This window comes from Seriola dumerili, unplaced genomic scaffold, assembly GCF_002260705.1.
Source record: "Seriola dumerili isolate Sdu_G_001 unplaced genomic scaffold, Sdu_1.0 BDQW01005094.1, whole genome shotgun sequence".
NCBI lineage: Eukaryota > Metazoa > Chordata > Actinopteri > Carangiformes > Carangidae > Seriola > Seriola dumerili.
In genome coordinates, this window is record NW_019179349.1 from 1 (window position 1) to 26,281 (window position 26,281).

The window sequence follows — 26,281 nt, forward strand, 5'->3', positions numbered from 1 at the left end:
AGAGACAAATAGACTAAGTTTTTCCAAGTAAACAGGAAAAGTCTTTTTTCAGAGACATGTTTTCCTTCAAGGGACACTGTGAGGACATAATGTTCATATTCTTGGGTGTATAGAAGGATCAGCTGTCATCTCATTTGACCATAGCTTACTCAAGAGTCTGATACCTCTAACTACCATATCAGTCCAACATTCCGAGAAAGGACATTGAGAGTGGTGCAACTCTATATATACCTAGGTGTGTACGTGGGGCAGTAAAATGGACTCGGTTCCCGAACACGGATGCCATCACTGGAAGGGCAAGGGTCAAAAAGGCTGGGTCTGTGCTTGGCAGGAGTCTGAACTTACTCAGGACTGTTGGGAGAGATGCAGTTGCAAGTAAGATGGAGGGCCATCTAGGACAACCAAACCATCCTCTCACAACATTGGCAGGAAAGAGAAGCAGCTACAGAAGCAAATGTCTCATCTCACTGCGCTGAACAGAACAGAGAGGTTAGAGGAATCCTTTTTCCCACAGCCATTCAGGCTTATACAGCAAAACTCAGCCAAAGGAATGGACTAATTTAATTTATTGTTCAGTTCATTGTTAAACTGTTATTTATATTATTATTTATTATTATTATTAATAACAATGAGCATTAATGGAACACATGAATTCTCCAAGGGATAAATAAAAGTATCTATCTATCTATTCTATCGTATCTATCATCTATCATATCTATTCTATCTATCATCTATCTGATCATTATCTATCGACTCTATCTATCTATCTATCTATCTATCTAGCTTGGCTGAACAGATATTACTAATTATGATGATGGGTCAGGTCTTTATTGAATAGGCTTGAGGCTTGTTAGCCTATCCATTGATGCTCTGAAGTGCATACTATGCTTTATCAGTGAATGAAAATCTGTCTCATTTTATTAGTTTCATACTTTTAAATGATTGTTTTTGTTTGAAAGATAAAGATATGATTGATATAACGGCCAATAAAATATAAGAATTGTCAGATTGAATTGACCTACTTATTTTATATTTGAACATTAATCCATAAATTTGTAGAATTTACTATGTTTTAAACAGTGTGACACACACGTCTCTGAAAGTGGCTGGAGGATAAGGCGGCGTTTAGACTTGTCCCAGAAGATTGCTTGCAGGCATGTTAAATGGTGAAAAATCGACTCATGGTGCCGACTGTGGGCTAGCACAACATAATCACAGACATCTCACCACTTGTTACTGCCATCAAAAGTCAGGTATGATTTCTCAAAAGGAATCCCCTTGTTTCCCCCGACTATTTTTTATCGTTGCTCGCTGTTGTAAAATATTGAATTATGGTCTGTTCGGGAAATATTAATTTATTTTTCTGACAATCATTCTGTAATTCAAACCAGACGCATATGTTCATGAAGGATGGGTAACAAAAGGATTTCCAGCGCTCTCGTCCGATCTTCTGCTTCGCTTAACCCTTTCTTGTAACGCTGCTGCACTCGTTTATGGAGAGCTGAAGTTATTCTATTACGGAAGAGATGAAAACGAAGGTCTGTATATTGGAAATTTAGCGAAAGGATCTCGGTCTTGAATATGAAGACCTTAATCTTCCCGAAGGCCCGTGTTGATTTGAGGGATCTAGTAAGCGGTACTGTGACATTAATCTGAGTACCGGGGATTTAAACAGCAATGGAGAGAAGTTGACAGAGAAAAAGCCTTTGTGGCAAGAAAGCATCGTTGCCGTGTTAGAAAAGTAGATCTAGGGTTAGAAAAAATCCTTTGGAGCTTCATCGGTGAGTCTTTCATATTCAAGAATAAATGCGGACAACTCGCCAGAAATCAGAAAAAACATTTGCATTGAAAATGGAAAATAAGCGAGTCAGCAGACAAGGGTAAACCGCTTCTCCATCGAGGAGGCCCAATTGACGCAGATATAGAGTCAACAAATGCTGTTCAGAGGCTTACAACCTACAAAAGAAATCGACAACTTATTCTCCTGTTGGAAGTAACAAGGTTGAAACCTCGTACTGGAAAATCAAACTGGACCGAGAGAAACAAAAAGACTGAATTTGCTTCTCACCCAGGCTTTGGATAGCGATGCGGTCTCCTAGAGATCAGCTACCGTAGTCATACACGCTCACTGGTGCTGGATGCTTAATGATAACGCCCCAGCTGTTTAGCCAGGCCGTTTATAAAAGCCAGTCTGCCCTGAAAAACTCTCCTCCTGTACAAATAGTGATTAAAGTCAGTGCTACTGACGCAGTTCATGAAGGAGTAAATGGAACGTAAATATGACTTCGGTCATGTATACTGACGCATGATGTAATGTTTTTTCTATTGATCCGTTAAAACTGGAGCAAATTAAAGTAAACTGGATGTGATGGACTTTGAAGAAAGGAATTCTTTGAAATGAGAGTGCAAAGCTAAACGATGATTTAGGGCTAACATCGTACGCTAAAGTTATAATAGATATTACTGATGTAACGATAATGCTCCCCCAGTATATATCTAAAATCACTGTTCTAACCCCATACCATCCCTGAGAACGATGCACCTGGTACAGAGCGTGGGCAAAATCATTAAACGTGCAGGACAAGAGACTACTGAGGAATAACAGACAGTCCCGGGCTCCATTCAGCAGAACTTCCCTTTTAAGTTGGTCCATTCTATTAAAAAACTACATTTATTCTCTAGTGGACCACAGGACAAACTTGGACCGTGAACTAGCTGTTACTGATTAACAACATACAATCACTGCCCACTGACGAGGGCTCTCCACCTCTTCCTCTTCTAAAACTGTTGAGTTATTCTGTAGCTGACATTCAACGAACAACTCACCTGTGTTTGAGGAACAGTCGTACAGCGCATACATGTGACTGAAAAATAACCCAAACCTGCTCCATTTATGTTCCGTTAAGTGCTCGAGACCCCGACTGGAGACAAAACGCGGTACAGTGATTTATTCTCTGTTAGCTGGTGAGTAACGTGCCCCCGGCGGTCCTTCCTATCTGTCTGTTAACGGAGACACGGGGGCTGATCCACGCTGTGAGGTCTGTTTGATTCATGAACCAGTCAGGAGCTTTGAAATCCCAACGTGATGGCCAGACGACAAGTTCTCTCCGCTCAGCAGCAACCGTGAACGTGAGTAGTCTTTCATATTCAGATCGTGAACACAACTCTCCTCAAATGTTACCCCGCCCCGGAGGGCCCAACTCCTTCGATGGACCGAGCTGGTCCCCAAAAGCTCACACGGAGCTCCCTCGGTGTCCAAAGTGATAGCGGTGGACGCGGACTCCGGAACAGAAAAACGCCTTCCTGCCTTTTCCTATACATATAGTGAAATCACTGATTCCGGACTTTCACTATTTGTCTCCAACAGCGGAAGAGATCAGACCACAGCCGGACATTTCTGAGTCTGACAGCATGAAACAGAACCTTATTTGTGGCAGTAAAAAGAATAACGGACAAGCCCCTCTCTCTCTGCACCTGGTCCATTGTAATTTACTTATTTCTATAACTTGGCTGAGGTGGCCAGAACTGAAGGATATTTCTTATGATGAGAAGAATTCCAAACTGACCTCTTACCTGATCATCCGCTCTGGTTGTCTGTGTCCACCTTTTTTCTGACTTTCATCATCAATCAATCCTGGTGTGAGTTTTGTCGCAAGGAGAACCCAGGACTGTGAATTTTGACGGAGCCAGGCGCCATCCCGCAGCGCTTATCTGCCTCCTAAATTACGCAGATGTTGACCGACAGAACTTTACGCAGCACTTACAATTATGACGCGTACCTGCACAACAGGTTCGTAGAACACAGGACTTTAAGCTTTGTGACATCTTACAATGACAACACCCACTTGCCTGCTGACCAGACTCTGAAGAAAAACCCCAACACACTTTGACTACCCTTTTGAAACTTGGGTGCGTCTGTACAGGTAGGAAACGTTGCAAAATATATTCACTTGTATTTCATAGTTTGGCTGTTAAGTGAATCCTTGAATAATAACTTCCTTGACTGCCAAAACATGTGTTTGTGTTCTGAAATGTAAAAAGGTGATTTTTTTTCCGCTGTTGAAACGAACTGCACCAAATGGAGTGTGAACTTATTATTAAGGCGTTTGTATTAATTTTTGTTCTGGCATACTTTTTATATTACGCCAGGGAATTATCACATTTTTGTTCTTGGTTTCCCACGGAACCATGAAAACACCTCACTTGGTGTCGATTTCCAACTCGGTTTTTCCCCAACTTTGTCCTCACATGGTGCTCAATGCTCTTTTGACAGATATATTTCCCGTCTGAGAAAAAACTGAAGATTGATTTCCTGACAAAATAATCTGTTTTTATCTTAAATTGGGCTATTTGCTCCTTAACTAAGTAAATCTTCGGGCGACCAAGTAGCTATGCTTCAACACGGTATATATAACATAAAATCCCGGCCACATGGATAGAATACAGCTAGTTACCGAGACAGTATTTAACAGCAAATTTACTTATATGAATTAAACCTGTCGAGATTTTTTTAATCAAGCGTTTTTAACAAATCCTACATTGTTACGCTGGAAAGTATTTCCCAGTCATCAATTATTTATGTGTTACTGATTGTATATTAATAAGACATGATGGAAACAGCGCTCATTCTGTTTTCCAAGATCAACAGGGCCTAAAGGTTCCTCGGCGTTTCAAGATGAGTCCACTTTTACTTGTGTAAAAATAGTATGTAACTCACATTAGTAAAATCTAATTAAAATGGTCAAGGACCAACTCAGCGTTCAGTAACTTGTGTCTTTATCCCAGTCAAATCTCAAGTCACTGTCCTTGTGCTGAAATACTCTGAATGGCGCAGGCCTAACTGCAACAGACATGTCTTTTTCTCCACTCCACCGCTTTTGTAATGATGACTGATAATAATAATAATAATAATAATAATAATAATATAGTCAATTTTTAAAGTAATAAAATTTTTATAATTTGTTTTTAATAACTGACTGTCTCAGTTCATTGTGTTTGTTTAGAGTGATTAGCCACATTTTACCTATATTCAATTAACAATATTGTAGTGAGTGTAACGTTACAGTGTTTGTACTGAAGTTAAGCTGTTTTTTATACAGAGGCCTCAGAAAGTACTGTTTTTTGTTTGGCTTAATTTTGTTATATACCAACTTTTAAAAACATAAAGCAAAGGTAACATTTGTGATGGCTACAGAGATCACAAACCAAAATGTAGCTGAACGCGAAATTTGGCGTGAAAATAACACCTACAGTTCCCTCCAGCGCTGACCAATTACAATAGAAATTATCACGTCGTGTTTTAAAGTAAATGAAAGCCATGCCAGTCGGAGAGGGAATATTTACTTAATGTAGTAAAGACTTTTTGATTAAGTTTTGTATTAATATACTAGTGTTGGAAAAAGACAAAAAGTGACTCATGGTGTCGCTGTGAGCTGACAAGAAAATAAGCACGCCACTACTCCACCCACTACTGCTGCATAAGATATCAGTTTCAGCATTTTTCAGGAGGAACGGTTAAATTTCCAATCACTATATTGATTCCTGTACACTGCTTGAAGTGTGCGTTTATGACTGTTTTGGGGGGGGGAAAAACCCCAATATCTTGCTTCATCACACTGACAGTATAAGCTGGAACAAGTTAAGGGCGCGTTTTGTTGTAAGGATGGGAGACAAAAAGGAATTTTCACGCTTCGTTCCGATCTTCTGCTTCGCTTCCTTTCTTTGTAACGCTGCACCTCTTTTATGGAGCACCTGAGTTATTTCTATTACAGAAGAAATGAAACAGGTCTGTTATGAAATTAGCGAAGATCTCGTCTTGATCTGAGGACCTATCTTCACGAAGGCCCGTGTTGATTTTGAATGAGACGCATGAACGTACTGTGACATTAATCTGAAGTACCCGATTTGATCACATCGGAAAGAATTGACAGAGAAATCCTCTGTGTCAAGAAAAACCCTCGTGTGTTGAAAGTAGATCTGGTGTTTGAAAATCCTTTGAGCTCATCGCTGAAGCTTCATATTCAAGATGTAAAACGACAACTCGCCAAAATTCAAGAGAAAGTTTGATTAAATGGAAATAAGCGAGTCTGTAGAAGGGCAATTCCGCTCCTCTCCATCCGAGGAGGCCCATTGACGCAGATATAGGTCAAAATGCTGTTCAGAGGTAACAACCTACAAAAGAACGACAACTTTATTCTCCGCTGCTGACCCCAGTAACAAAGTTAATCCGTACTGGAAAAATATAACTTTGACCGTGCATAAACAAAAAGAGCTGAATATGCTTCTCACAGCTTTGGATGGTGGTCTCCTCAGAGCATCAGTACCGTAGTCATTTACACGTCCACTGTGCTGATCTAATTGATAACGCGTCCAGTGTTTAGCCAGACCGTTTATAAAAGCAGTTCTGCCTTGAAAAACTCCCTCCTGAATTTACCATAGTGATATAAAGTCAGTGCTACGACGCAGATGAAGGAGTAATGAGATGTGACATATCAGTTGGTCATGTATCTGACAATGATAGTAAATGTTTTTTCTATGGATCCTAAATGGAGAAATTAAGTAACTAGGTGTGATTGACTTTGAAAAAGGGAGTCCCCTTTGAACATGAGAGTGCAAGCTAAAAGATGCGTTTAGGGCTAACATCATACGCCAAAGTTATAATAGATATTAGGCTGATATAAATATAATGCCCTCCAGTGATTATCTGAAATCATTGTCTAACCCATTACCTGAGAACGTGTCACCTGGTACAGAGTTGGGCAATCCATTAACGTGCAGGACAGAGACTCAGAGACAAACGGACAGCGTCCGCTGCTCCATCAGCAGAATTCCCTTGTTTAAGTTCGGTTCCTTCTATTAAAAAACTATTATGGTCTTCTGGTGACCACAGGCGAGAACTTACCCGTGAAACTATGGGTCTGATTACAACATCATACCAATCACTGCCACTGGACGGGCTCTCCCCTCTGTCCTCCTCTAAAAATGTTGAGTTATCTTGTAGCTGACATCAAACGACAACCCAACCTGTGTTTGAGGAACACGTCGTACAGCGCATATGTGCTGAAAATAACAAACCTGGCTCCACTTTTTGTTCCGTTAGTGCTCGAGACCCCGCTCTGGAGACAAAAACGTAAGTCAGATTTATTCTCTTTAGCTGGTGAGTGTACGTGCCCCGTTCCTCCTATCTGTCTCGTTAACGGAACACCGGCCGTGAATCCACGCGTGAGGTTCGTTGATTATGAACATTTCAGAAGCTAAAGTCCACGTGATGGCCCAGAGACAACGCGTTCTCCTCCCGCCTCAGCAAGCAAACGTAATAACTGAGTGTCTTAATATCAGATCGTGAACCGACCAACTCTCCCTCAGACTACTGCTACCCCGGGCCCCAGGGCAACTCCTTACATGAACCGAAGCCTGGTCCCCAAAGCTGCCACACGGAGGCTCTCTGTGTCCAAAGTATAGCGTGGACGGCGGACTCCGGACAGAACGCCTGGCCTGTCCTATCATATAGTGAAATCCACTGATCCGGACTTTTCACTATTGGTCTCCACAGCGGAGAGATCAGACACCAGCGGGACATTTTCTGAATCCTGACAGCATTGAAAACAGAACCTATATATGTGGCAGTTAAGATAACGGACAGCCCCTCTCTCTGCCCACTGTTCCATGTATTTACTTTATTACTGATTAACTTGGCTCGAGGCTGCCAAATCTGAAGGATAATTTCTTCTATGATGAGAAGAATTCCAAACTGACCTCGTACCTGATCAATCGCCTCTGGTGTCTGCTGTCCACCTTTTTTCTGACTTTCATCATCAATTATCCTTGGTGTGATTTGTCGCCAGGAGAAAGCCCAGACTGTTGGCTTGACGAGACCGAGTCGGCCATCCCCAGCGCTTATCTGCCTCGCTCAATACGCAGATGTTGAGCCACCAGGAAACTTTACGCAAAGCCACTTACAATTATTGAGCTACCTGACAAACAGGTTCTAGAACCTAGTGACTTTAAGTTCGTTGACAATCTTACAATGACAACACACTGCCTGCTGACCAGACTCTGAGAAAAAGCCCAACAGACTTCGTTGATCCGTTTCAAGATTTGGAGGCGCCTGTAGAGGTAGGAGCTGATCAAAGTATTAGACTTGTCATGCCTATTGAATCTTTGGCTTGTTGTTTGAGCTTTCTTAATGGCTGTCTTTTTCCGGCCATCTTTATATCTCTAAAGTTCAAGTGTTGTGTGCTTGTTGAAGTGGAATTTTTTCTCAAAGAGTGGAATTTTTTTTCATTCTTCATTATCTATTTACTACGTCAGTCATTGTTATCATATTTTTTGCACTTGTTGTCAATAACTGTGGAACCTATCATTTGTCCACTCTCTTTTAAACACGTTTTTTTTCCCTGCGCTTCTTCTCCTTGTTAACCTAGTTAGTAATATCATTCTGATAGATTTTGTTGTAGGGCCTCATTTCACGAAGTTAAACATTAAGTATGAACCCTTGGCAAATAACGTTGGTCACTGAAACGTCTAAGATGTTAATTGTCTTCATGGATTGAAATCGCTTTAAAATCGACCTGTCAGTAGTTTTGACATGCTCTTTTCCACCCGAAACTCTGGGCCTTAAGGACTACTTCACAATTCCTTCGACATATTCACAGTTAAGTGCAAGTATGACTGCTGATTCAGCCGTATTTTTAAAAAAAAAAATCAGATGTTAGCGCAGGCCAACAGCTTTACCTTTATAATCAATAGGTGTTAACTTTTATTAAATTGTCTAAAACACTGGACTAAGCCCATAGACCATTACATTTATTTTCTTTGTTCTGTCAGCCCTCTCAAATCTCACGGCATCTGTCCATGGTGCTGAAAACACCATGGAAAGATGCCGTTGTCCATGGTATTTAGATACAAGAGCAACTTGTGATGTTATTCATTATCTACAGACATGCTCGCAGACTTTAGACCCAGGCATTACAAATTATGCTGCTACTACAAATAATATAATTAATTAAAATTATTTTTCATTATTGAGTATGTTGAATCCTTTAACGATATTAATATGGAGCGGTCAACCATAGTTTGATGTGCATTTCGATTTCACAGTGCTTGTTTATGTTGCAGTGTAACACTTCAAGGTTTGTCCTTCTTCGCTTTTCGAGGCTAAAAATGTAGAATGTTTTTTAGTTTATTGCTACGTACAAAATCTTGACAGACCTAGAGCAAAGAGAGTATCTTTTTGTGTTTTGAGGGCCACAAACCAAATGCAGTTGAGATCAAATATATTCTGGGGTGAACAACATCCCAGATCTCTAAAGCTGAAACAGTTACAATGAACAGATCAGGTGTTGGTTTGAAGTACATGAAAGGAGTTTTACCAGCAATAATTTGTCTGTAAACATTTCTTATATACTGAAATATCCTGTATTAAAGTTAAATCTTCTGTTTAGTAGTGAGCGGCTGTATTTGTCTCACGTGCTGAATCGTGCGTTCCTGGTGTGCCTTGGCCATTGTTAGACCTCATTAGATCTGGTGACAGAGGGTTACTGGGTATATATTTGTTCTCTGTCTGCATGGTCAGATAGTTAAATCATTAGGACTAATGAGTAAAATCGAAGAAAACTCATATTCAGTCAACGTTTGGTATTTTTCTCTTAGCATTAGTATAACCCAGTGTGTTGTAACTTTTTAAAAACAATAATTCACAGTTTATGTATCCATGACTGAATATGACCTGTGTTTTGAAACTTTAGACGTAAGAATATTTCATTATATCAATGTGAAGACAAAACGCGACTCAAGGCGTCGCTGTTGGCTGACAGAAAACGAACACACACCACTCCACCCACTACTGCATTGATATCAGTTCTAATTTTCCGGAGAACCAGTTCAATCCTCGAATGTTTTTATCGAGTTTCAACCTGGCATTAAGTGGGAGAATATTGAATCCTTTTCAATATATTTCATTTTTTACATGAAATGGTATAAGTTGTACGAGCCGATGGCACGTTTTTTTGTCAGGATGCGAGACAAAGGATTTCCAGCGCTTCGTCCGATCTTCTGCTTCGCTTCCTTTCTTGTAACGCTGCACCTCGTTCATGGAGACCTGAGTTATACTGTTCCAGAAGAGATGAAACGAGGGTCTGTTATTGGAAATATAGCGAAGGATCTCGGTCTTGATCTGAGGACCTTATCTTCACGACAGGCCCGTGTTGATTTTGAGGATTCTAGTAAGCGGTACTGTGACATTAATCTGAGTACCGGGGATTTGACAGCAATGGAGAGAATTGACAGAGAAAGCCTTTGTGGCAAGAAACCCTCCTGTGTGTTAAAAGTAGATCTGGTGTTGGAAAATCCTTTGGAGCTTCATCGTGTAAGTCTTCATATTCAAGACGTTAACGACAACTCCCCGCAATTCAACGATAATTTGATTGAAATGGAAATAAGCGAGTCAGCTGAGAAGGGCAATCGCTTCTCCATCGAGGAGGCCCATGACGCAGATATAGGTCAAAATGCTGTTCAGAGGTACAGCCTACAAAAGAACGACAACTTTATTCTCGCTGTTGACAGTAACAAGGTTGAACTCGTACTGGAAAATAAACTTGACCGAGAGAAACAACAAGAGCTGAATTTGCTTCTCACAGCTTTGGATGGTGGGTCTCCTCAGAGATCAGGTACCGTAGTCATACACGTCACTGTGCTGGATGCTAATGATAACGCCCCAGTGTTTAGCCAGACCGTTTATAAAGCCAGTCTGCCTGAAAACTCTCCTCCTGATACCATAGTGATTAAAGTCAGTGCTACTGACGCAGATGAAGGAGTGAATGGAGATGTGACATATCAGTTTGGTCATGTATCTGACGATGATGTAAATGTGTTTTCTATTGATCCTAAAACGGGAGAAATCAGAGTAACTGGTGTGATTGACTTTGAAGAAAGGAGTTCTTTTGAGACCAGAGTGAAAGCTAAAGATGGTTTAGGGCTAACCTCGTACACCAAAGTTATAATAGATGTTACTGATATAAATGATAATGCTCCAGTGATATATCTAAAATCACTGTCTAACCCCATACCTGAGAACGTGTCACCTGGTACAGAGGTGGGCATCATTAACGTGCAGGACAGAGACTCTGAGAATAACAGACAGGTCCGCTGCTCCATTCAGCAGAATGTCCCTTTTAAGTTGGTTCCTTCTATTAAAAACTATTATTCTCTGGTGACCACAGGACAACTGGACCGTGAACTAGTGTCTGATTACAACATTACAATCACTGCCACTGACGAGGGCTCTCCACCTCTGTCCTCCTCTAAAACTGTTGAGTTATCTGTAGCTGACATCAACGACAACTCACCTGTGTTTGAGGAACAGTCGTACAGCGCATATGTGACTGAAAATAACAAACCTGGCTCCACTTTATGTTCCGTTACTGCTCGAGACCCCGACTGGAGACAAAACGGTACAGTGATTTATTCTCTGTTAGCTGGTGAGGTGAACGGTGCCCCGGTGTCCTCCTATCTGTCTGTTAACGGAGACACGGGGGTGATCCACGCTGTGAGGTCGTTTGATTATGAACAGTTCAGGAGCTTTAAAGTCCACGTGATGGCCAGAGACAACGGTTCTCCTCCGCTCAGCAGCAACGTGACCGTGAGTGTCTTCATATCAGATGTGAACGACAACTCTCCTCAGATACTGTACCCCGCCCCGGAGGGCAACTCCTTCATGACCGAGCTGGTCCCCAAAGCTGCACACGGAGGCTCTCTGGTGTCCAAAGTGATAGCAGTGGACGCGGACTCCGGACAGAACGCCTGGCTGTCCTATCATATAGTGAAATCCACTGATCCGGGACTTTTCACTATTGGTCTCCACAGCGGAGAGATCAGGACACAGCGGGACATTTCTGAATCTGACAGCATGAAACAGAACCTTATTGTGGCAGTGAAAGATAACGGACAGCCCTCTCTCTCTGCCACCTGTTCCATGTATTTACTTATTTCTGATAACTTGGCTGAGGTGCCGGAACTGAAGGATATTTCTTATGATGAGAAGAATTCCAAACTGACCTCTTACCTGATCATAGCTCTTGTGTCTGTGTCCACCTTTTTTCTGACTTTCATCATCATCATCCTGGGTGTGAGGTTTTGTCGCAGGAGAAAGCCCAGACTGTTGTTTGACGGAGCAGTCGCCATCCCCAGCGCTTATCTGCCTCCTAATTACGCAGATGTTGACGGCACAGGAACTTTACGCAGCACTTACAATTATGACGCCTACCTGACAACAGGTTCTAGAACCAGTGACTTTAAGTTCGTGACCTCTTACAATGACAACACATTTCCTGCTGACCAGACTCTGAAGAAAAGCCCAACAGACTTTGCTGACGTGTTTGGAGAGTCCGATGGTTCTCCAGAGGTAGGAGTAATTTCACTTTTGCCTCTCTTGTTTGCTAAAAACTTTTGCATATGATCACAAATATTAGGCATTTCTTTCAGCCATCCAGTTTGAATTTTGTTGTTGTTTCTATGGGAAAACATGTTGTAAATCGAATGCTTTATAATATTTCCACCTTGTATTATGAAGTTGGCACTCATTACTAGAAATGCTTTGTTCAAATTCACAGTCCAGCTGTCTTTTCAACCTGTCAGAACACAGAATGTTAAGTGGATGAAATAGTGACAGTACTGTAGTCCAAGCGTGTGCATTCGGTATTCTAAGTTAATGTGGTGACACGAGTGTCCTGTTGTTTAGCGAGTAGTGGTTTGCGGTTTAATACTGTTGTCAGGATGCTCTGATACTTACTGATTTCTCTTTGCATTTAGATCATTGTTTTCTGTTCATTTTTTCAGATTGATTATGATTGACCCCTGGTGTTTGACACGCTTTGTTCAGCTATTCATTTTTCATACATAGTATGTGAGCAGCAGTATTCGGTACCATCTTAACAAAACAGGGAATATTTACAATATCTTCTTGATAATTAATATTTTTAATTTTTGCTGTTTGGGTAGAGGCAAGCACGCATCACATAATTTCCTTTTTATCTCCCAAAATAATAATAAAAGGTTATAATAATGAATTTTAAAATGTTCTGTGTTCTGTGTTTAAAATGTTCTCAAAGATCTGTGAATATGTAATGGCAATTATTAATGGCTGGTTAATCTAAAATCATATTTTTAAAAAATATTTTGGGAAAGCCATCTTATCAAGGTTTGAAAATATCAAAATGTAATTTCTTAGCCATGTCATCTTGTACTATAATGTTGCTATTATGTGTTGAAAAATGCCATGGTCTTCACTCTAGACAGGCGAGGTGACTATAGGACACGTTTTGAGTTTATTTTATTACCTTGAACGCCTGTGGTGGTGCACAGATTAATCTACTCCCTCCTAGTCAACGTGAAGTGAACGAGAAAGAGGAAGAGACTATTTAACTTTAACTACAGACTGATTAACCAAAAGTATGTAATTTGGTAAAAACATGTTTGCAGCAAGTGACCAAGAAACAATTGTATTAAGGACAATTGTTACAAAATTAAAAAGCTAAGAAGAGGGATAAACTATACCTGACAGAGAGACTGATTTCACCAATTTACATTGGTGAGCAAGCCAGTTAGCACTGATACCAATACTCCAACAAAACTACATGCCAGTCTAGTTACAGTATGTGTTCATCTCAGTGAAGAGGGTACTGCTCAGGTCTCTTCCGCTAAGCTATGTCACAACACAGACTGACACGTTTAAGATCTGATTCCTCTTTATCTTGTACTGAGCGTAGCCTCTTTTGAAATACCTTGAATACTCGTTGGGTCATTAGATCTGCCTCTTTTTCCTCTGTGTAAATGTGCCCTTGCGTGTGGTGTATCCAGATGAGCCACGTACATGCGCTTTTAAGACTGATTTCATGATATGCCACTTTCTTACAAAGAGTGAATTCTTTATCCGATTTAAAGGCTATTCCATTCCTTTATGAATGTTATGTGTGCTCAACCATTAGCATGAGAACTCCCAAAGATTAATAAACATATTTCATAACAGCACAATTTTAGTTTTTGTCCATTTTAGCTCTCTAATAAACATTTATTCTCTCTAAGGCCTTGAATATCTGCTATGGTATAATGTTGGCTTTTGTATTGTATATGATTGTTGAATTTCATTATGCAACTTTATCCTTTTACACTTCTTACTCCCCTCTAAAATTACTGCTTCTGTTCATCTCTCCAACACTTTTGTGCATTCAGTTTGTCATTACTACCGTTGCCTATGGAGTTCTTTCGGGATGTTGAGTTTATAGAGAGTAATATTTTAATTATGCAGCCAGAAATTAAATGGTTTAGGCCAGCCTTAATATGGGTGATTTTCAGGTCAGCCACCAAGCCTTGCCAAATCGACTACTTGTCTTCAAAGGTGGTGTAACCTTTTTATTGGACTCGTTTGTTCTGATAGTTTGTTTCATGCAGATATGTTATCCATAGTAAAAATCTTAAATAACTATTCATTGGCTTTATTATTTCTGACTCGTTCTGTTTTGCGCTTGGATTGGGTTCGACATATAATAAACGAACAAGAAAACAGTTGTATGCATTAAGTGTTGCTCTTTCAAATGCAGAAATGAAATTGAACTCACAGTGTCGCTGTTCACCAGCAGAGGAAATATGCCTCCACCCCTTTCGCATGCTTTGTTACTGTAGGTTTGAGCTTCTAATCGTCAAATTGTACCTTTGAGTGTGCCTCGGTCGACAATTCGCTTCACATACGCCGTTTGCAAGTACAACTGATGTGTGATTATCTTATACTGGACCGCACGGAATTTCGCACGGGGATAATAAACATCGTTCACCATTTTTGAGTTGTTTTTCCCGTTTGTGAGTCATGATGGCACACAATGGATGTTCAGCGGCTGGCCTGCTTTACGGCTCGGCTTTCTTCCTTCTGCTGCTTCACATCGGTAATGGAGACGTAAGCTATTCTATTCCAGAGGAAATGAAACCCGGATCTGTTATTGGAAATATAGCAAGGGACCTCGGGCTGGACGTGGGGAAATTGTCTGCTCGAAAGGCCCGCATTGACAACGAGCTGAACCGTAGACGGTACTGTGACATAAATCTTCACAGTGGAGATATGATTGTAGCTGAAAGAATTGATCGAGAGGCGCTTTGCAGCGAAAAGGCATCTTGTATCCTTAAATTTGAGTTGATCTTGGAGGCTCCCCTGGAGTTGCACCGCATTTCACTACAGATACATGATATCAATGATAATCCGCCCGTTTTTGCTAAAGATGAAATTAAGATAGAAATAAATGAATTGGCTGTAAAAGGATCCCGCTTCCGTGTTTTGGAGGCGCACGATCTAGATATTGGGCAAAACTCAGTTCAGAGCTATGTATTACAGTCGAACAGTTACTTAGTGCTGAAAATTCAGTCGAAATCAGATGGGGGTAAATTCGCAGAACTGGTGTTGAATAAGGAGTTAGATCGTGAGGAACAGCATGAACTGAAATTACTGCTTACTGCACTAGACGGAGGCACTCCTCAAAGAACTGGTACTGCAACTGTGCATGTGACTGTCCTGGATGCTAATGATAACGGTCCAGTGTTTAGCCAGGCCATATATGAAGGCATTCTCCCTGAAAACTCTCCTCTAGATACTGTAGTGGTTAAAGTGGCTGCAACTGATGCAGATGAAGGGCTAAATGGGGAGGTGACTTATGAATTAAGTCGTATTTCAGAGAGTGGTAGAAGAGTATTTGCTTTAAATCGCACCACGGGTGAAATAAAAGTAATAGGGCCTTTGGATTTCGAGGAAGAGTCGATATATGAAATGCGCGTAGATGCCAAAGATAGATATGGCCTTACCTCAGATTCTAAAGTGATAATTGAAATCTCCGATGTTAATGACAACCCTCCTGAAATCAATTTACAATCTCTTAATAACCCCATACCTGAGAACGTGTCACCTGGTACAGAGGTGGGCATCATTAACGTGCAGGACAGAGACTCTGAGAATAACAGACAGGTCCGCTGCTCCATTCAGCAGAATGTCCCTTTTAAGTTGGTTCCTTCTATTAAAAACTATTATTCTCTGGTGACCACAGGACAACTGGACCGTGAACTAGTGTCTGATTACAACATTACAATCACTGCCACTGACGAGGGCTCTCCACCTCTGTCCTCCTCTAAAACTGTTGAGTTATCTGTAGCTGACATCAACGACAACCCACCTGTGTTTGAGGAACAGTCGTACAGCGCATATGTGACTGAAAATAACAAACCTGGCTCCACTTTATGTTCCGTTACTGCTCGAGACCCCGACTGGAGACAAAACGGTACAGTGATTTATTCTCTGTTAGCTGGTGAGGTGAACGGTGCCCCGGTGTCCTCCTATCTGTCTGTTAACGGAGACACGGGGGTGATCCACGCTGTGAGGTCTTTTGATTATGAACAGTTCAGGAGCTTTAAAGTCCATGTGATGGCCAGAGACAACGGTTCTCCTCCACTCAGCAGCAACGTAACCGTCAGTGTCTTCATATCAGATGTGAACGACAACTCTCCTCAGATACTGTACCCCGCCCCGGAGGGCAACTCCTTCATGACCGAGCTGGTCCCCAAAGCTGCACACGGAGGCTCTCTGGTGTCCAAAGTGATAGCGTTGGACGCAGACTCAGGACAGAACGCCTGGCTGTCCTATCATATAGTGAAATCCACTGATCCGGGACTTTTCACTATTGGTCTCCACAGCGGAGAGATCAGGACACAGCGGGACATTTCTGAATCTGACAGCATGAAACAGAACCTTATTGTGGCAGTGAAAGATAACGGACAGCCCTCTCTCTCTGCCACCTGTTCCATATATTTACTTATTTCTGATAACTTGGCTGAGGTGCCAGAACTGAAGGATATTTCTTATGATGAGAAGAATTCCAAACTGACTTCCTACCTGATCATCGCTCTGGTGTCTGTGTCCACCTTTTTTCTGACTTTCATCATCATCATCCTCGGTGTGAGGTTTTGTCGCAGGAGAAAGCCCAGACTGTTGTTTGACGGAGCAGTCGCCATCCCCAGCGCTTATCTGCCTCCTAATTACGCAGATGTTGACGGCACAGGAACTTTACGCAGCACTTACAATTATGACGCGTACCTGACAACAGGTTCTAGAACCAGTGACTTTAAGTTTGTGACATCTTACAATGACAACACACTTCCTGCTGACCAGACTCTGAAGAAAAGCCCGACAGACTTTGTTGACGTGTTTGGCCCGTCAGATGAGTCTCCAGAGGTAGGCCATATACACTTTTGTATCTAACATTCAACGTTTATTGTGACCACCCAGTGTCATCATCATGCAGTTCAAGTAACTTTGCAACTAAATAAATGAGTAGATCATTTTTGACATTATCAATTATTTTTCATGTGATGCTTATGTATGAAGTAATTTTTTGGCATAAAAGACTATATTCATAACTCTCTTTCGAAATATATTAGAACTTATTTTTTTTCTTGGCTCTACCTTTTTCGTTCAATTCTTGCTGATGATTTAATAGCGTTTCTTCACAATATCTGGACCATAAGCTTTTTGAACGAATGGAAATCGGTTCCTTTCATACAGTTCAAAAAGCAGTAATCAAAGTTTCATGTTTTTATACATTGCCTACTACTTCTCACATGTGTGCTTAAGCGACAAATAGAACGTTGACCCATATATTTTAATACATTTCAAGCGAAGGGACGGCTTGAAATACTGTGTTGATTGCCATCATTGATAATATAGCCTTTTTGATTTTCTTAATTGATGAAAAATTAAACAGTTTCTTTTATATAGGCCTATAGAATATAGAGCGCGTTCATGTGCCCCTCAGACATTGCCTAACTACCACACAGTTTGCTATTGGATTTTATACTTATATGTATCTGTTGTTAATTAAACAATGACTCACAGTGAAAATAAAATAACCTTCCATTCAACATTACATAAACGTGAAAATAAATTGAAAATATTTTGTAGACCTCCCGATATTTGAAATTGAAACACGTTTTTCCATCAGTAGTTTATAATAAAATAATACATACCTCGGAACTTGAAACATAATCATTTTTCATTTTTGATGGTCAGTATGTGTTATTGATACTTTGAGGACTGAAATTTTAAATAAGGGGAAACTGTGCGTTTACCACTCGCCGTACAAATGCTGTCCATGTTGCTGGAAGTTTTTTCGCTATATGCTCATATTTAAACTAACTCTACACATCCCAATAAAAACGTTCACTTGAAATATGGCATTTCCATATTGAGCGTAGCAGCAACTGCAGAATTGTACAGTATGCTGAACTAGTCCTTGTTTAATTGTAATATCTTAAATAAACTCAGGGAGTCGCTGCTTACTTGCAGATACGAGGGCGTTAATATCTCCACCTACTGCAACAGGAATAATCCAAGCATTCAAAACAGACCTGCTATTGTTGGGGGAGCGGCGTTTCTTAGTTTTGTCATTATAGTATCACAGACGAGAAATATTTGTGTGTTTATATTTTCTGTAGGGAAAATGATGGACCACAGAGGACAGTCGTTGTTGAGTTTTGTTTGTGGCTTCGCTCTTTTTATCCACATTACCACCGCAGACCTGAGCTATTCTGTTCTGGAGGAGATGAGGCCCGGATCCATTGTTGGAAATATTGCCAAGGACCTCGGGCTGGAAGTAGGGAAATTGTTGACTCGTAAAGCCCGTATTGATACCGAGGAAAGCTACCAGAATTATTGCGCTATTGATCTAAAAACGGGAGATTTTGTCATCAGGGAAAAGATTGACAGAGAGGAGTTTTGTGGGGAGAAGGTTTCGTGTATGCTTAAATTCGAATTAGTCCTAGAGAGCCCTTTGGAGCTGCACCGCATTTCACTGCTCATCCAGGATGTAAATGACAATTCACCCGTTTTTCCAAAGGATATGGTTAAATTGGAAATAGGGGAATCCGCTGTTAAAGGAGCTCGGTATCGTATCAACGAAGCACATGATGCGGACATCGGGCAAAATACCGTTAAACAATACAATTTACAAAAGAATGAACATTTTCTTTTGTCTGTTCGAGAAGATACCGATGGATCTAAGAGCGTGGAGTTGGTATTGGACAAAGAACTAGACCGTGAAAAAGAGCACGATTTAAATTTCATGCTGATTGCGGTTGATGGCGGCAATCCACAAAGATCAGGAACTGCAAATATACACGTGACTGTGCTGGATGCCAATGATAACGCTCCGGTGTTTGACCAGGCCTTTTACAAAGCCAGTCTGCCTGAAAACGCTGCCCTTGACACGGTTGCTATTACTGTAAGTGCCAGTGATGCAGATGAGGGAATCAATGGGGAGGTGACTTATGAATTTAGTCGTATTTCAGAAAGAGCTAAAAAGGTTTTCTCACTGAGCAGTAAAACTGGAGAGATAAAAGTCATAGGACCACTTGATTTCGAGAGTGATTCTAAATATGAAATGCGCATCGATGCAAAAGACGGTTATGGACTTTCGTCTGATTCCAAAGTCATGATTGATATTACTGATGTTAATGACAACGCTCCAGTGATATATTTGAAATCCCTGGTGAATCCCATACCTGAGAATGTGTCACCTGGTACAGAGGTGGGCATCATTAACGTGCAGGACAGAGACTCTGATACAAACGGACAGGTCCGCTGCTCCATTCAGCAGAATGTCCCTTTTAAGTTGGTTCCTTCTATTAAAAACTATTATTCTCTGGTGACCACAGGACAACTGGACCGTGAACTAGTGTCTGATTACAACATTACAATCACTGCCACTGACGAGGGCTCTCCACCTCTGTCCTCCTCTAAAACTGTTGAGTTATCTGTAGCTGACATCAACGACAACCCACCTGTGTTTGAGGAACAGTCGTACAGCGCATATGTGACTGAAAATAACAAACCTGGCTCCACTTTATGTTCCGTTACTGCTCGAGACCCCGACTGGAGACAAAACGGTACAGTGATTTATTCTCTGTTAGCTGGTGAGGTGAACGGTGCCCCGGTGTCCTCCTATCTGTCTGTTAACGGAGACACGGGGGTGATCCACGCTGTGAGGTCGTTTGATTATGAACAGTTCAGGAGCTTTAAAGTCCACGTGATGGCCAGAGACAACGGTTCTCCTCCGCTCAGCAGCAACGTGACCGTGAGTGTCTTCATATCAGATGTGAACGACAACTCTCCTCAGATACTGTACCCCGCCCCGGAGGGCAACTCCTTCATGACCGAGCTGGTCCCCAAAGCTGCACACGGAGGCTCTCTGGTGTCCAAAGTGATAGCGGTGGACGCGGACTCCGGACAGAACGCCTGGCTGTCCTATCATATAGTGAAATCCACTGATCCGGGACTTTTCACTATTGGTCTCCACAGCGGAGAGATCAGGACACAGCGGGACATTTCTGAGTCTGACAGCATGAAACAGAACCTTATTGTGGCAGTGAAAGATAACGGACAGCCCTCTCTCTCTGCCACCTGTTCCATGTATTTACTTATTTCTGATAACTTGGCTGAGGTGCCAGAACTGAAGGATATTTCTTACGATGAGAAGAATTCCAAACTGACATCTTACCTGATCATCGCTCTGGTGTCTGTGTCCACCTTTTTTCTGACTTTCATCATCATCATCCTGGGTGTGAGGTTTTGTCGCAGGAGAAAGCCCAGACTGTTGTTTGACGGAGCAGTCGCCATCCCCAGCGCTTATCTGCCTCCTAATTACGCAGATGTTGACGGCACAGGAACTTTACGCAGCACTTACAATTATGACGCGTACCTGACAACAGGTTCTAGAACCAGTGACTTTAAGTTCGTGACATCTTACAATGACAACACACTGCCTGCTGACCAGACTCTGAAGAAAAGCCCGGCAGACTTTGCTGATGCATTTCAAGATTCTTTGGAGCCCCTGGAGGTAGGCACATGTACACTTTTTAAACGAAGTGAAATCGCTTTATTTGTGTGGAGTTTGTACATCGAGACAATTTCAAATCAGCATTGTTTGCTTTAAAGGTAGTTTATAGTTATTGAAAGTGGTGGACTTCCATTAAGGAAAAAAAGGCCTTGTTGTGAAGGCCTTTCCTGGGATATGCGGCTATTTTATCATCACATTGCACGATTTTTGTTTGAAGTCTGCATCTTTTGTCTGAAAGTTGCATTGTCTGATGCAGAAGACATCGGATTCCAAATACAGTGTGTTACCGTCACACTGCTTCCTGCATTTTCATTAAACGTTATATTTGAACGTAACTCGGTCTATCAGAATTGTTAAATATGTATAATTACTGGATTGAACTGACATTAAAGCTTCGCTCTGTGGTTGCTATAGTAAGTGGTGAATAACATTAAACCAAATTCGGTTTAGTCAGCGCCATTAACTTTTGACCAGTGATTGGCGTGAAGACATTTTCCATTACCCTTGCCTTGAGTGGTAGGAGAAAATAAAAGGAAACCGTGTCAAATGATTTAGGCTATTTTTTATGTAAAACCAGCATTTTTTCATGAATTCAACTCTCTACTACCCATATTTTCAAGAAATTTAATCTCTTTTGCACAGTAATTTATTTAAACAAAGGTGGTATAGAAGTGGTTTTCAATACCAATTGTTGAATGATATTCAGAAATAGGACTCCTTTTTTTTATTTATTAGTTTACTTTTACTGTTTGGATGTACCTCGTGATAAATGGTCGACGGGTCCTGTTCCATGTTTCATGTTACATTTCTACAATAGATTCTGTCCATGGTGCTGAAACTAACCCAGTCCTTACAGCCTCCCTCTTTCTTCATTGTTTTGCAATAAAACCCATTTAAGTAGTTAAATGGAGACTGGCGTTTAACACAAAAGATGGCCATCTACATTTGGCATTGGTCTTTTATTTATAATCGAATCATACAGCCTGATTTTTTTTTTTTACCGTTTCATTTTTTTCTCATCAGAGCACTCAATTATTTAAATATTTTGTAATACCTACACTTTGCTCACAGTGTCGCTGTCCACTAGCTTTTCCCGATGCTTCTACATCAGGTTATCCCACATGCTAGTACATTTTCAAACCACGAAATATTGTTCCTAGTTGGAAGCAGCAAAGTCGAAAGATTTATAATCGGTCTGCTCCTATTGTCTGAAGAGGATTACGGTTGGCTGGTAATTTTTAGTTTCCAAGTCTTGGCTGTGGAGGATTCGGCACTGGTCTTCCAAGAAAATGGGACACAAAGCGTTTTCAGCGCTCGGCCTGGTTACCTTCTTGGGAGTATTTCTTCTATCGTTGCGAACCGTCAGTGGAGATGTGGCTTATTCTTTTTCAGAGGAGATGAAACACGGCTCGGTTGTTGGAAATATAGCGAAAGACATAGGACTTGAGGTGGGCAAACTGTCTACTCGAAAGGCTCGCATTGATGCAGACGGGAACAGCAAACGTTATTGTGACATTAATCTGAGTACCGGAGACATAATTGTAGCTGATAGGATTGACAGAGAGGGGCTTTGTGGCAAAAAGGCATCATGCCTTTTGAAGCAGGAGCTTGTTTTAGAGAACCCTTTAGAGCTACATCGCATTAATATTCACGTTCAGGATGTCAACGACAATTCACCGCAGTTCAAAAAGAAAACAATAAAATTTGATATTAGGGAATCGGNGTAGCTGATAGGATTGACAGAGAGGGGCTTTGTGGCAAAAAGGCATCATGCCTTTTGAAGCAGGAGCTTGTTTTAGAGAACCCTTTAGAGCTACATCGCATTAATATTCACGTTCAGGATGTCAACGACAATTCACCGCAGTTCAAAAAGAAAACAATAAAATTTGATATTAGGGAATCGGCAGTAAAAGGAAGTCGGTATCGTTTAGATGAGGCCCACGATGCAGATGTCGGTCAAAACGCCATCCAGGGCTATAGCATCGAGGCAAACGAGAACTTCAGATTGAATGTTGTTGCAAAAAGCGGAGGAGGAAAATACAGTGAGTTAGTTTTAGAGAAGGAGCTGGATAGAGAACAACAGGAGGAACTAGCGATTGTGCTTGTGGCAACAGACGGAGGCACACCTCAGAGATCAGGTACTGCAGTCATTCATGTCACTGTGCTGGATGCTAATGATAACGCCCCAGTGTTTAGTCAGAGCGTTTATAAAGCCAGTCTTCCTGAAAACTCTCCTTTAAACACTGTAGTGGTCACAGTGAGCGCAAGTGATGCAGACGAGGGAGTGAATGGAGATGTGACTTATGAATTTGATCACATTTCTGATGAGAGCAATAACGTGTTTTCTCTTGATCAGACAACTGGTGAAGTAAAAGTAAGTGGATCAATAGATTATGAGGAGTTGTCGACCTATGAAATGCAAATTACAGCTAAGGATGGTCTTGGATTAGTGTCATCCTGTACATTAATAATTGACGTCACAGATGTCAATGACAACGCCCCTATTACGTTCATTAAGTCATTGACAAATCCCATACCGGAAGACACCCCTCTCGGTACAGAGGTGGGCATCATTAACGTGCAGGACAGAGACTCTGAGAATAACAGACAGGTCCGCTGCTCCATTCAGCAAAATGTCCCTTTTAAGTTGGTTCCTTCTATTAAAAACTATTATTCTCTGGTGACCACAGGACAACTGGACCGTGAACTAGTGTCTGATTACAACATTACAATCACTGCCACTGACGAGGGCTCTCCACCTCTGTCCTCCTCTAAAACTGTTGAGTTATCTGTAGCTGACATCAACGACAACCCACCTGTGTTTGAGGAACAGTCGTACAGCGCATATGTGACTGAAAATAACAAACCTGGCTCCACTTTATGTTCCGTTAGTGCTCGAGACCCCGACTGGAGACAAAACGGTACAGTGATTTATTCTCTGTTAGCTGGTGAGGTGAACGGTGCCCCGGTGTCCTCCTATCTGTCTGTTAACGGAGACACGGGGGTGATCCACGCTGTGAGGTCGTTTGATTATGAACAGTTCAGGAGCTTTAAAGTCCACGTGATGGCCAGAGACAACGGTTCTCCTCCGCTAAGCAGCAACGTGACCGTGAGTGTCTTCATATCAGATGTGAACGACAACTTTCCTCAGATACTGTACCCCGCCCCGGAGGGCAACTCCTTCATGACCGAGCTGGTCCCCAAAGCTGCACACGGAGGCTCTCTGGTGTCCAAAGTGATAGCGGTGGACGCGGACTCCGGACAGAACGCCTGGCTGTCCTATCATATAGTGAAATCCACTGATCCGGGACTTTTCACTATTGGTCTCCACAGCGGAGAGATCAGGACACAGCGGGACATTTCTGAATCTGACAGCATGAAACAGAACCTTATTGTGGCAGTGAAAGATAACGGACAGCCCTCTCTCTCTGCCACCTGTTCCATGTATTTACTTATTTCTGATAACTTGGCTGAGGTGCCAGAACTGAAGGATATTTCTTATGATGAGAAGAATTCCAAACTGACCTCTTACCTGATCATCGCTCTGGTGTCTGTGTCCACCTTTTTTCTGACTTTCATCATCATCATCCTGGGTGTGAGGTTTTGTCGCAGGAGAAAGCCCAGACTGTTGTTTGACGGAGCAGTCGCCATCCCCAGCGCTTATCTGCCTCCTAATTACGCAGATGTTGACGGCACAGGAACTTTACGCAGTACTTACAATTATGACGCGTACCTGACAACAGGTTCTAGAACCAGTGACTTTAAGTTTGTGACATCTTACAATGACAACACGCTTCCTGCTGACCAGACTCTGAAGAAAAGTCCATCAGACTTTGCTGATGCGTTTAGTCACTCAGCGGAGTCCCTTGAGGTAGGCAGCCATATATTATATTTTTGTGATAGGTGTTTCACCACTACTCGCCTTTTTACTGTTTTGCTTCCATTTTACAGTGGATATTAATTTGCTCATATTGTGTCCCTGTTCATAGTTTTGCACAGTTATATCAATTCAAGTCTATTGATAAGAATATCAGCAGTCTTCATCCTGAACAGCTTGCCAACTGTTGCATTTTTGAATAACAGGATATTTAATTTCAAAATTAAGTTAAAAACTGGAGTTATATTTGCCTAATCTGCATCATCAAGGTCTTAGTACTGATAAAATTTCTTATTTCCTTTTTCACCTTTCAAAATATGTATTTCAAGGCATTGTAGACTGCAGATGGGGACAGTATACTCTCAGTATACACTCAATCATTATACACACTGGGAAAGCATGCACTCCTGGCTAGTTTAATTCTGTTTTTTTAGTTTCAGCCTTTTACATGTATATTTTGAGATGAAATAAATAACCAACCTTTGAGTTATAGCTTTGTGACAGCAGTTGCATAAAAGTTCAGATGCTTGAGTGAGTGATGACTGAAATGGTGGCTGCAGACCTTCTGTTAAGTCTTGGCAAATTATTTTTTGACCTCATGGAGTAACTTAAGAATAACAAAAGCCACTTTTTGATGGCAAATGATTTTCCAGTAAAACTACATTGAGCAAGTGCCGTTTTTCGTATATCAGCTATGAAATTATTTTGACACTTTCTTGTGTTGTATTTAAGTGATGTATGTGTTTCTGTCCATGCTGGCTGAGCAGGAATGTTAAAAACACCACAACTGTATGGAATAGTAGGTTTCCTGTTGAACATGCACCGGTTCAGTTATGTTCTCCGATGATTCCAGAACTTTATTGATACAACATATTGCTACAGACCTAGTTAGCTGGAGTAGATTGTATTTGGAGTGTCACTGTATTCGTTTGTCTGTCATGCTTTCATGCTACAAATAAGTAGAATGAGGAAGACCTAATTTTGATTCTGCAATGTTCTTATTCCTGTACATTTTGCTCAAAGATGTGGCAGAAGAACACAGGAAACAAATTGAAAGCAATACATATCACTTCAAATGTGTGATTTCAACTTTAAAGTTCACTTTTTATCTGGTGATTGGGTAAACTTTAAGATACTGCACACTGCTGCTGAAAAGATAAACCTATCAAAATTTGATGGATAACACAATTTAGAGGAACTTATGGCAAAATTGTGCATTAATACTGTTACAACAGTATGTCATTAAGAAGATTTTAAACAATTTACACAGCGACATTGTACATTACTTTAAATTTTCATAGGGTAAAATTTAGGTTAATACAGAAAAAGAAGGGCTACCTATTTAAACAGGGTGAGAAATAGTAAAGTCTGAGGAAATCAATTTGAGTGAAATTTATTATCAACGAGGTATGGCATTTTCAGCTGTATCTAAACACAGATGTATTCATTTTAAAAAAACTGTGTTTATTTGTTTAGTGTTTTGGGG

The 26,281-nt window shown here is 41.2% G+C and overlaps 4 protein-coding genes and 1 pseudogene across 4 annotated transcripts; all 5 read left to right on the forward strand.

The window, feature by feature from the left end:
- The first annotated feature begins 2,520 nt into the window (after positions 1-2,520).
- LOC111239850 lies at positions 2,521-3,890 on the forward strand (annotated as a pseudogene).
- Positions 3,891-10,015: 6,125 nt separating this feature from the next.
- On the forward strand, positions 10,016-12,849 carry LOC111239840 (protocadherin gamma-A11-like). Its single transcript, XM_022769756.1, has 2 exons — positions 10,016-12,400; positions 12,835-12,849. The coding sequence occupies exons 1-2, from the start codon at positions 10,016-10,018 to the stop codon at positions 12,847-12,849; spliced, it is 2,400 nt and encodes a 799-aa protein (XP_022625477.1).
- Positions 12,850-14,846: 1,997 nt separating this feature from the next.
- LOC111239841 (protocadherin beta-15-like) lies at positions 14,847-17,287 on the forward strand. Its single transcript, XM_022769757.1, has one exon. The coding sequence runs from the start codon at positions 14,858-14,860 to the stop codon at positions 17,285-17,287; it is 2,430 nt and encodes an 809-aa protein (XP_022625478.1). The 5' UTR covers positions 14,847-14,857.
- A 1,237-nt stretch (positions 17,288-18,524) lies between these two features.
- Positions 18,525-21,153, forward strand: LOC111239842 (protocadherin beta-15-like). Its single transcript, XM_022769759.1, has 2 exons — positions 18,525-20,918; positions 21,136-21,153. The coding sequence occupies exons 1-2, from the start codon at positions 18,525-18,527 to the stop codon at positions 21,151-21,153; spliced, it is 2,412 nt and encodes an 803-aa protein (XP_022625480.1).
- Positions 21,154-22,207: 1,054 nt separating this feature from the next.
- Positions 22,208-24,940, forward strand: LOC111239843 (protocadherin beta-16-like). Its single transcript, XM_022769760.1, has 3 exons — positions 22,208-22,501; positions 22,684-24,789; positions 24,908-24,940. The coding sequence occupies exons 1-3, from the start codon at positions 22,208-22,210 to the stop codon at positions 24,938-24,940; spliced, it is 2,433 nt and encodes an 810-aa protein (XP_022625481.1).
- Positions 24,941-26,281: the final 1,341 nt, after the last annotated feature.

Bases quoted from the DNA above. Each gene is read 5' to 3' on its own strand.
- LOC111239841 (XM_022769757.1), top strand. From the start codon at position 14,858: ATGATGGCACACAATGGATGTTCAGCGGCTGGCCTGCTTTACGGCTCG.
- LOC111239842 (XM_022769759.1), top strand. From the start codon at position 18,525: ATGATGGACCACAGAGGACAGTCGTTGTTGAGTTTTGTTTGTGGCTTC.
- LOC111239843 (XM_022769760.1), top strand. From the start codon at position 22,208: ATGGGACACAAAGCGTTTTCAGCGCTCGGCCTGGTTACCTTCTTGGGA. The intron at 22,502-22,683 runs GCATCATGCCTT...TGTGGCAAAAAG, and splicing joins AGGGGCTTTGTGGCAAAAAG to GCATCATGCCTTTTGAAGCA. The intron at 24,790-24,907 runs GTAGGCAGCCAT...CCCTGTTCATAG, and splicing joins ACTCAGCGGAGTCCCTTGAG to TTTTGCACAGTTATATCAAT.
- LOC111239840 (XM_022769756.1), top strand. From the start codon at position 10,016: ATGCGAGACAAAGGATTTCCAGCGCTTCGTCCGATCTTCTGCTTCGCT.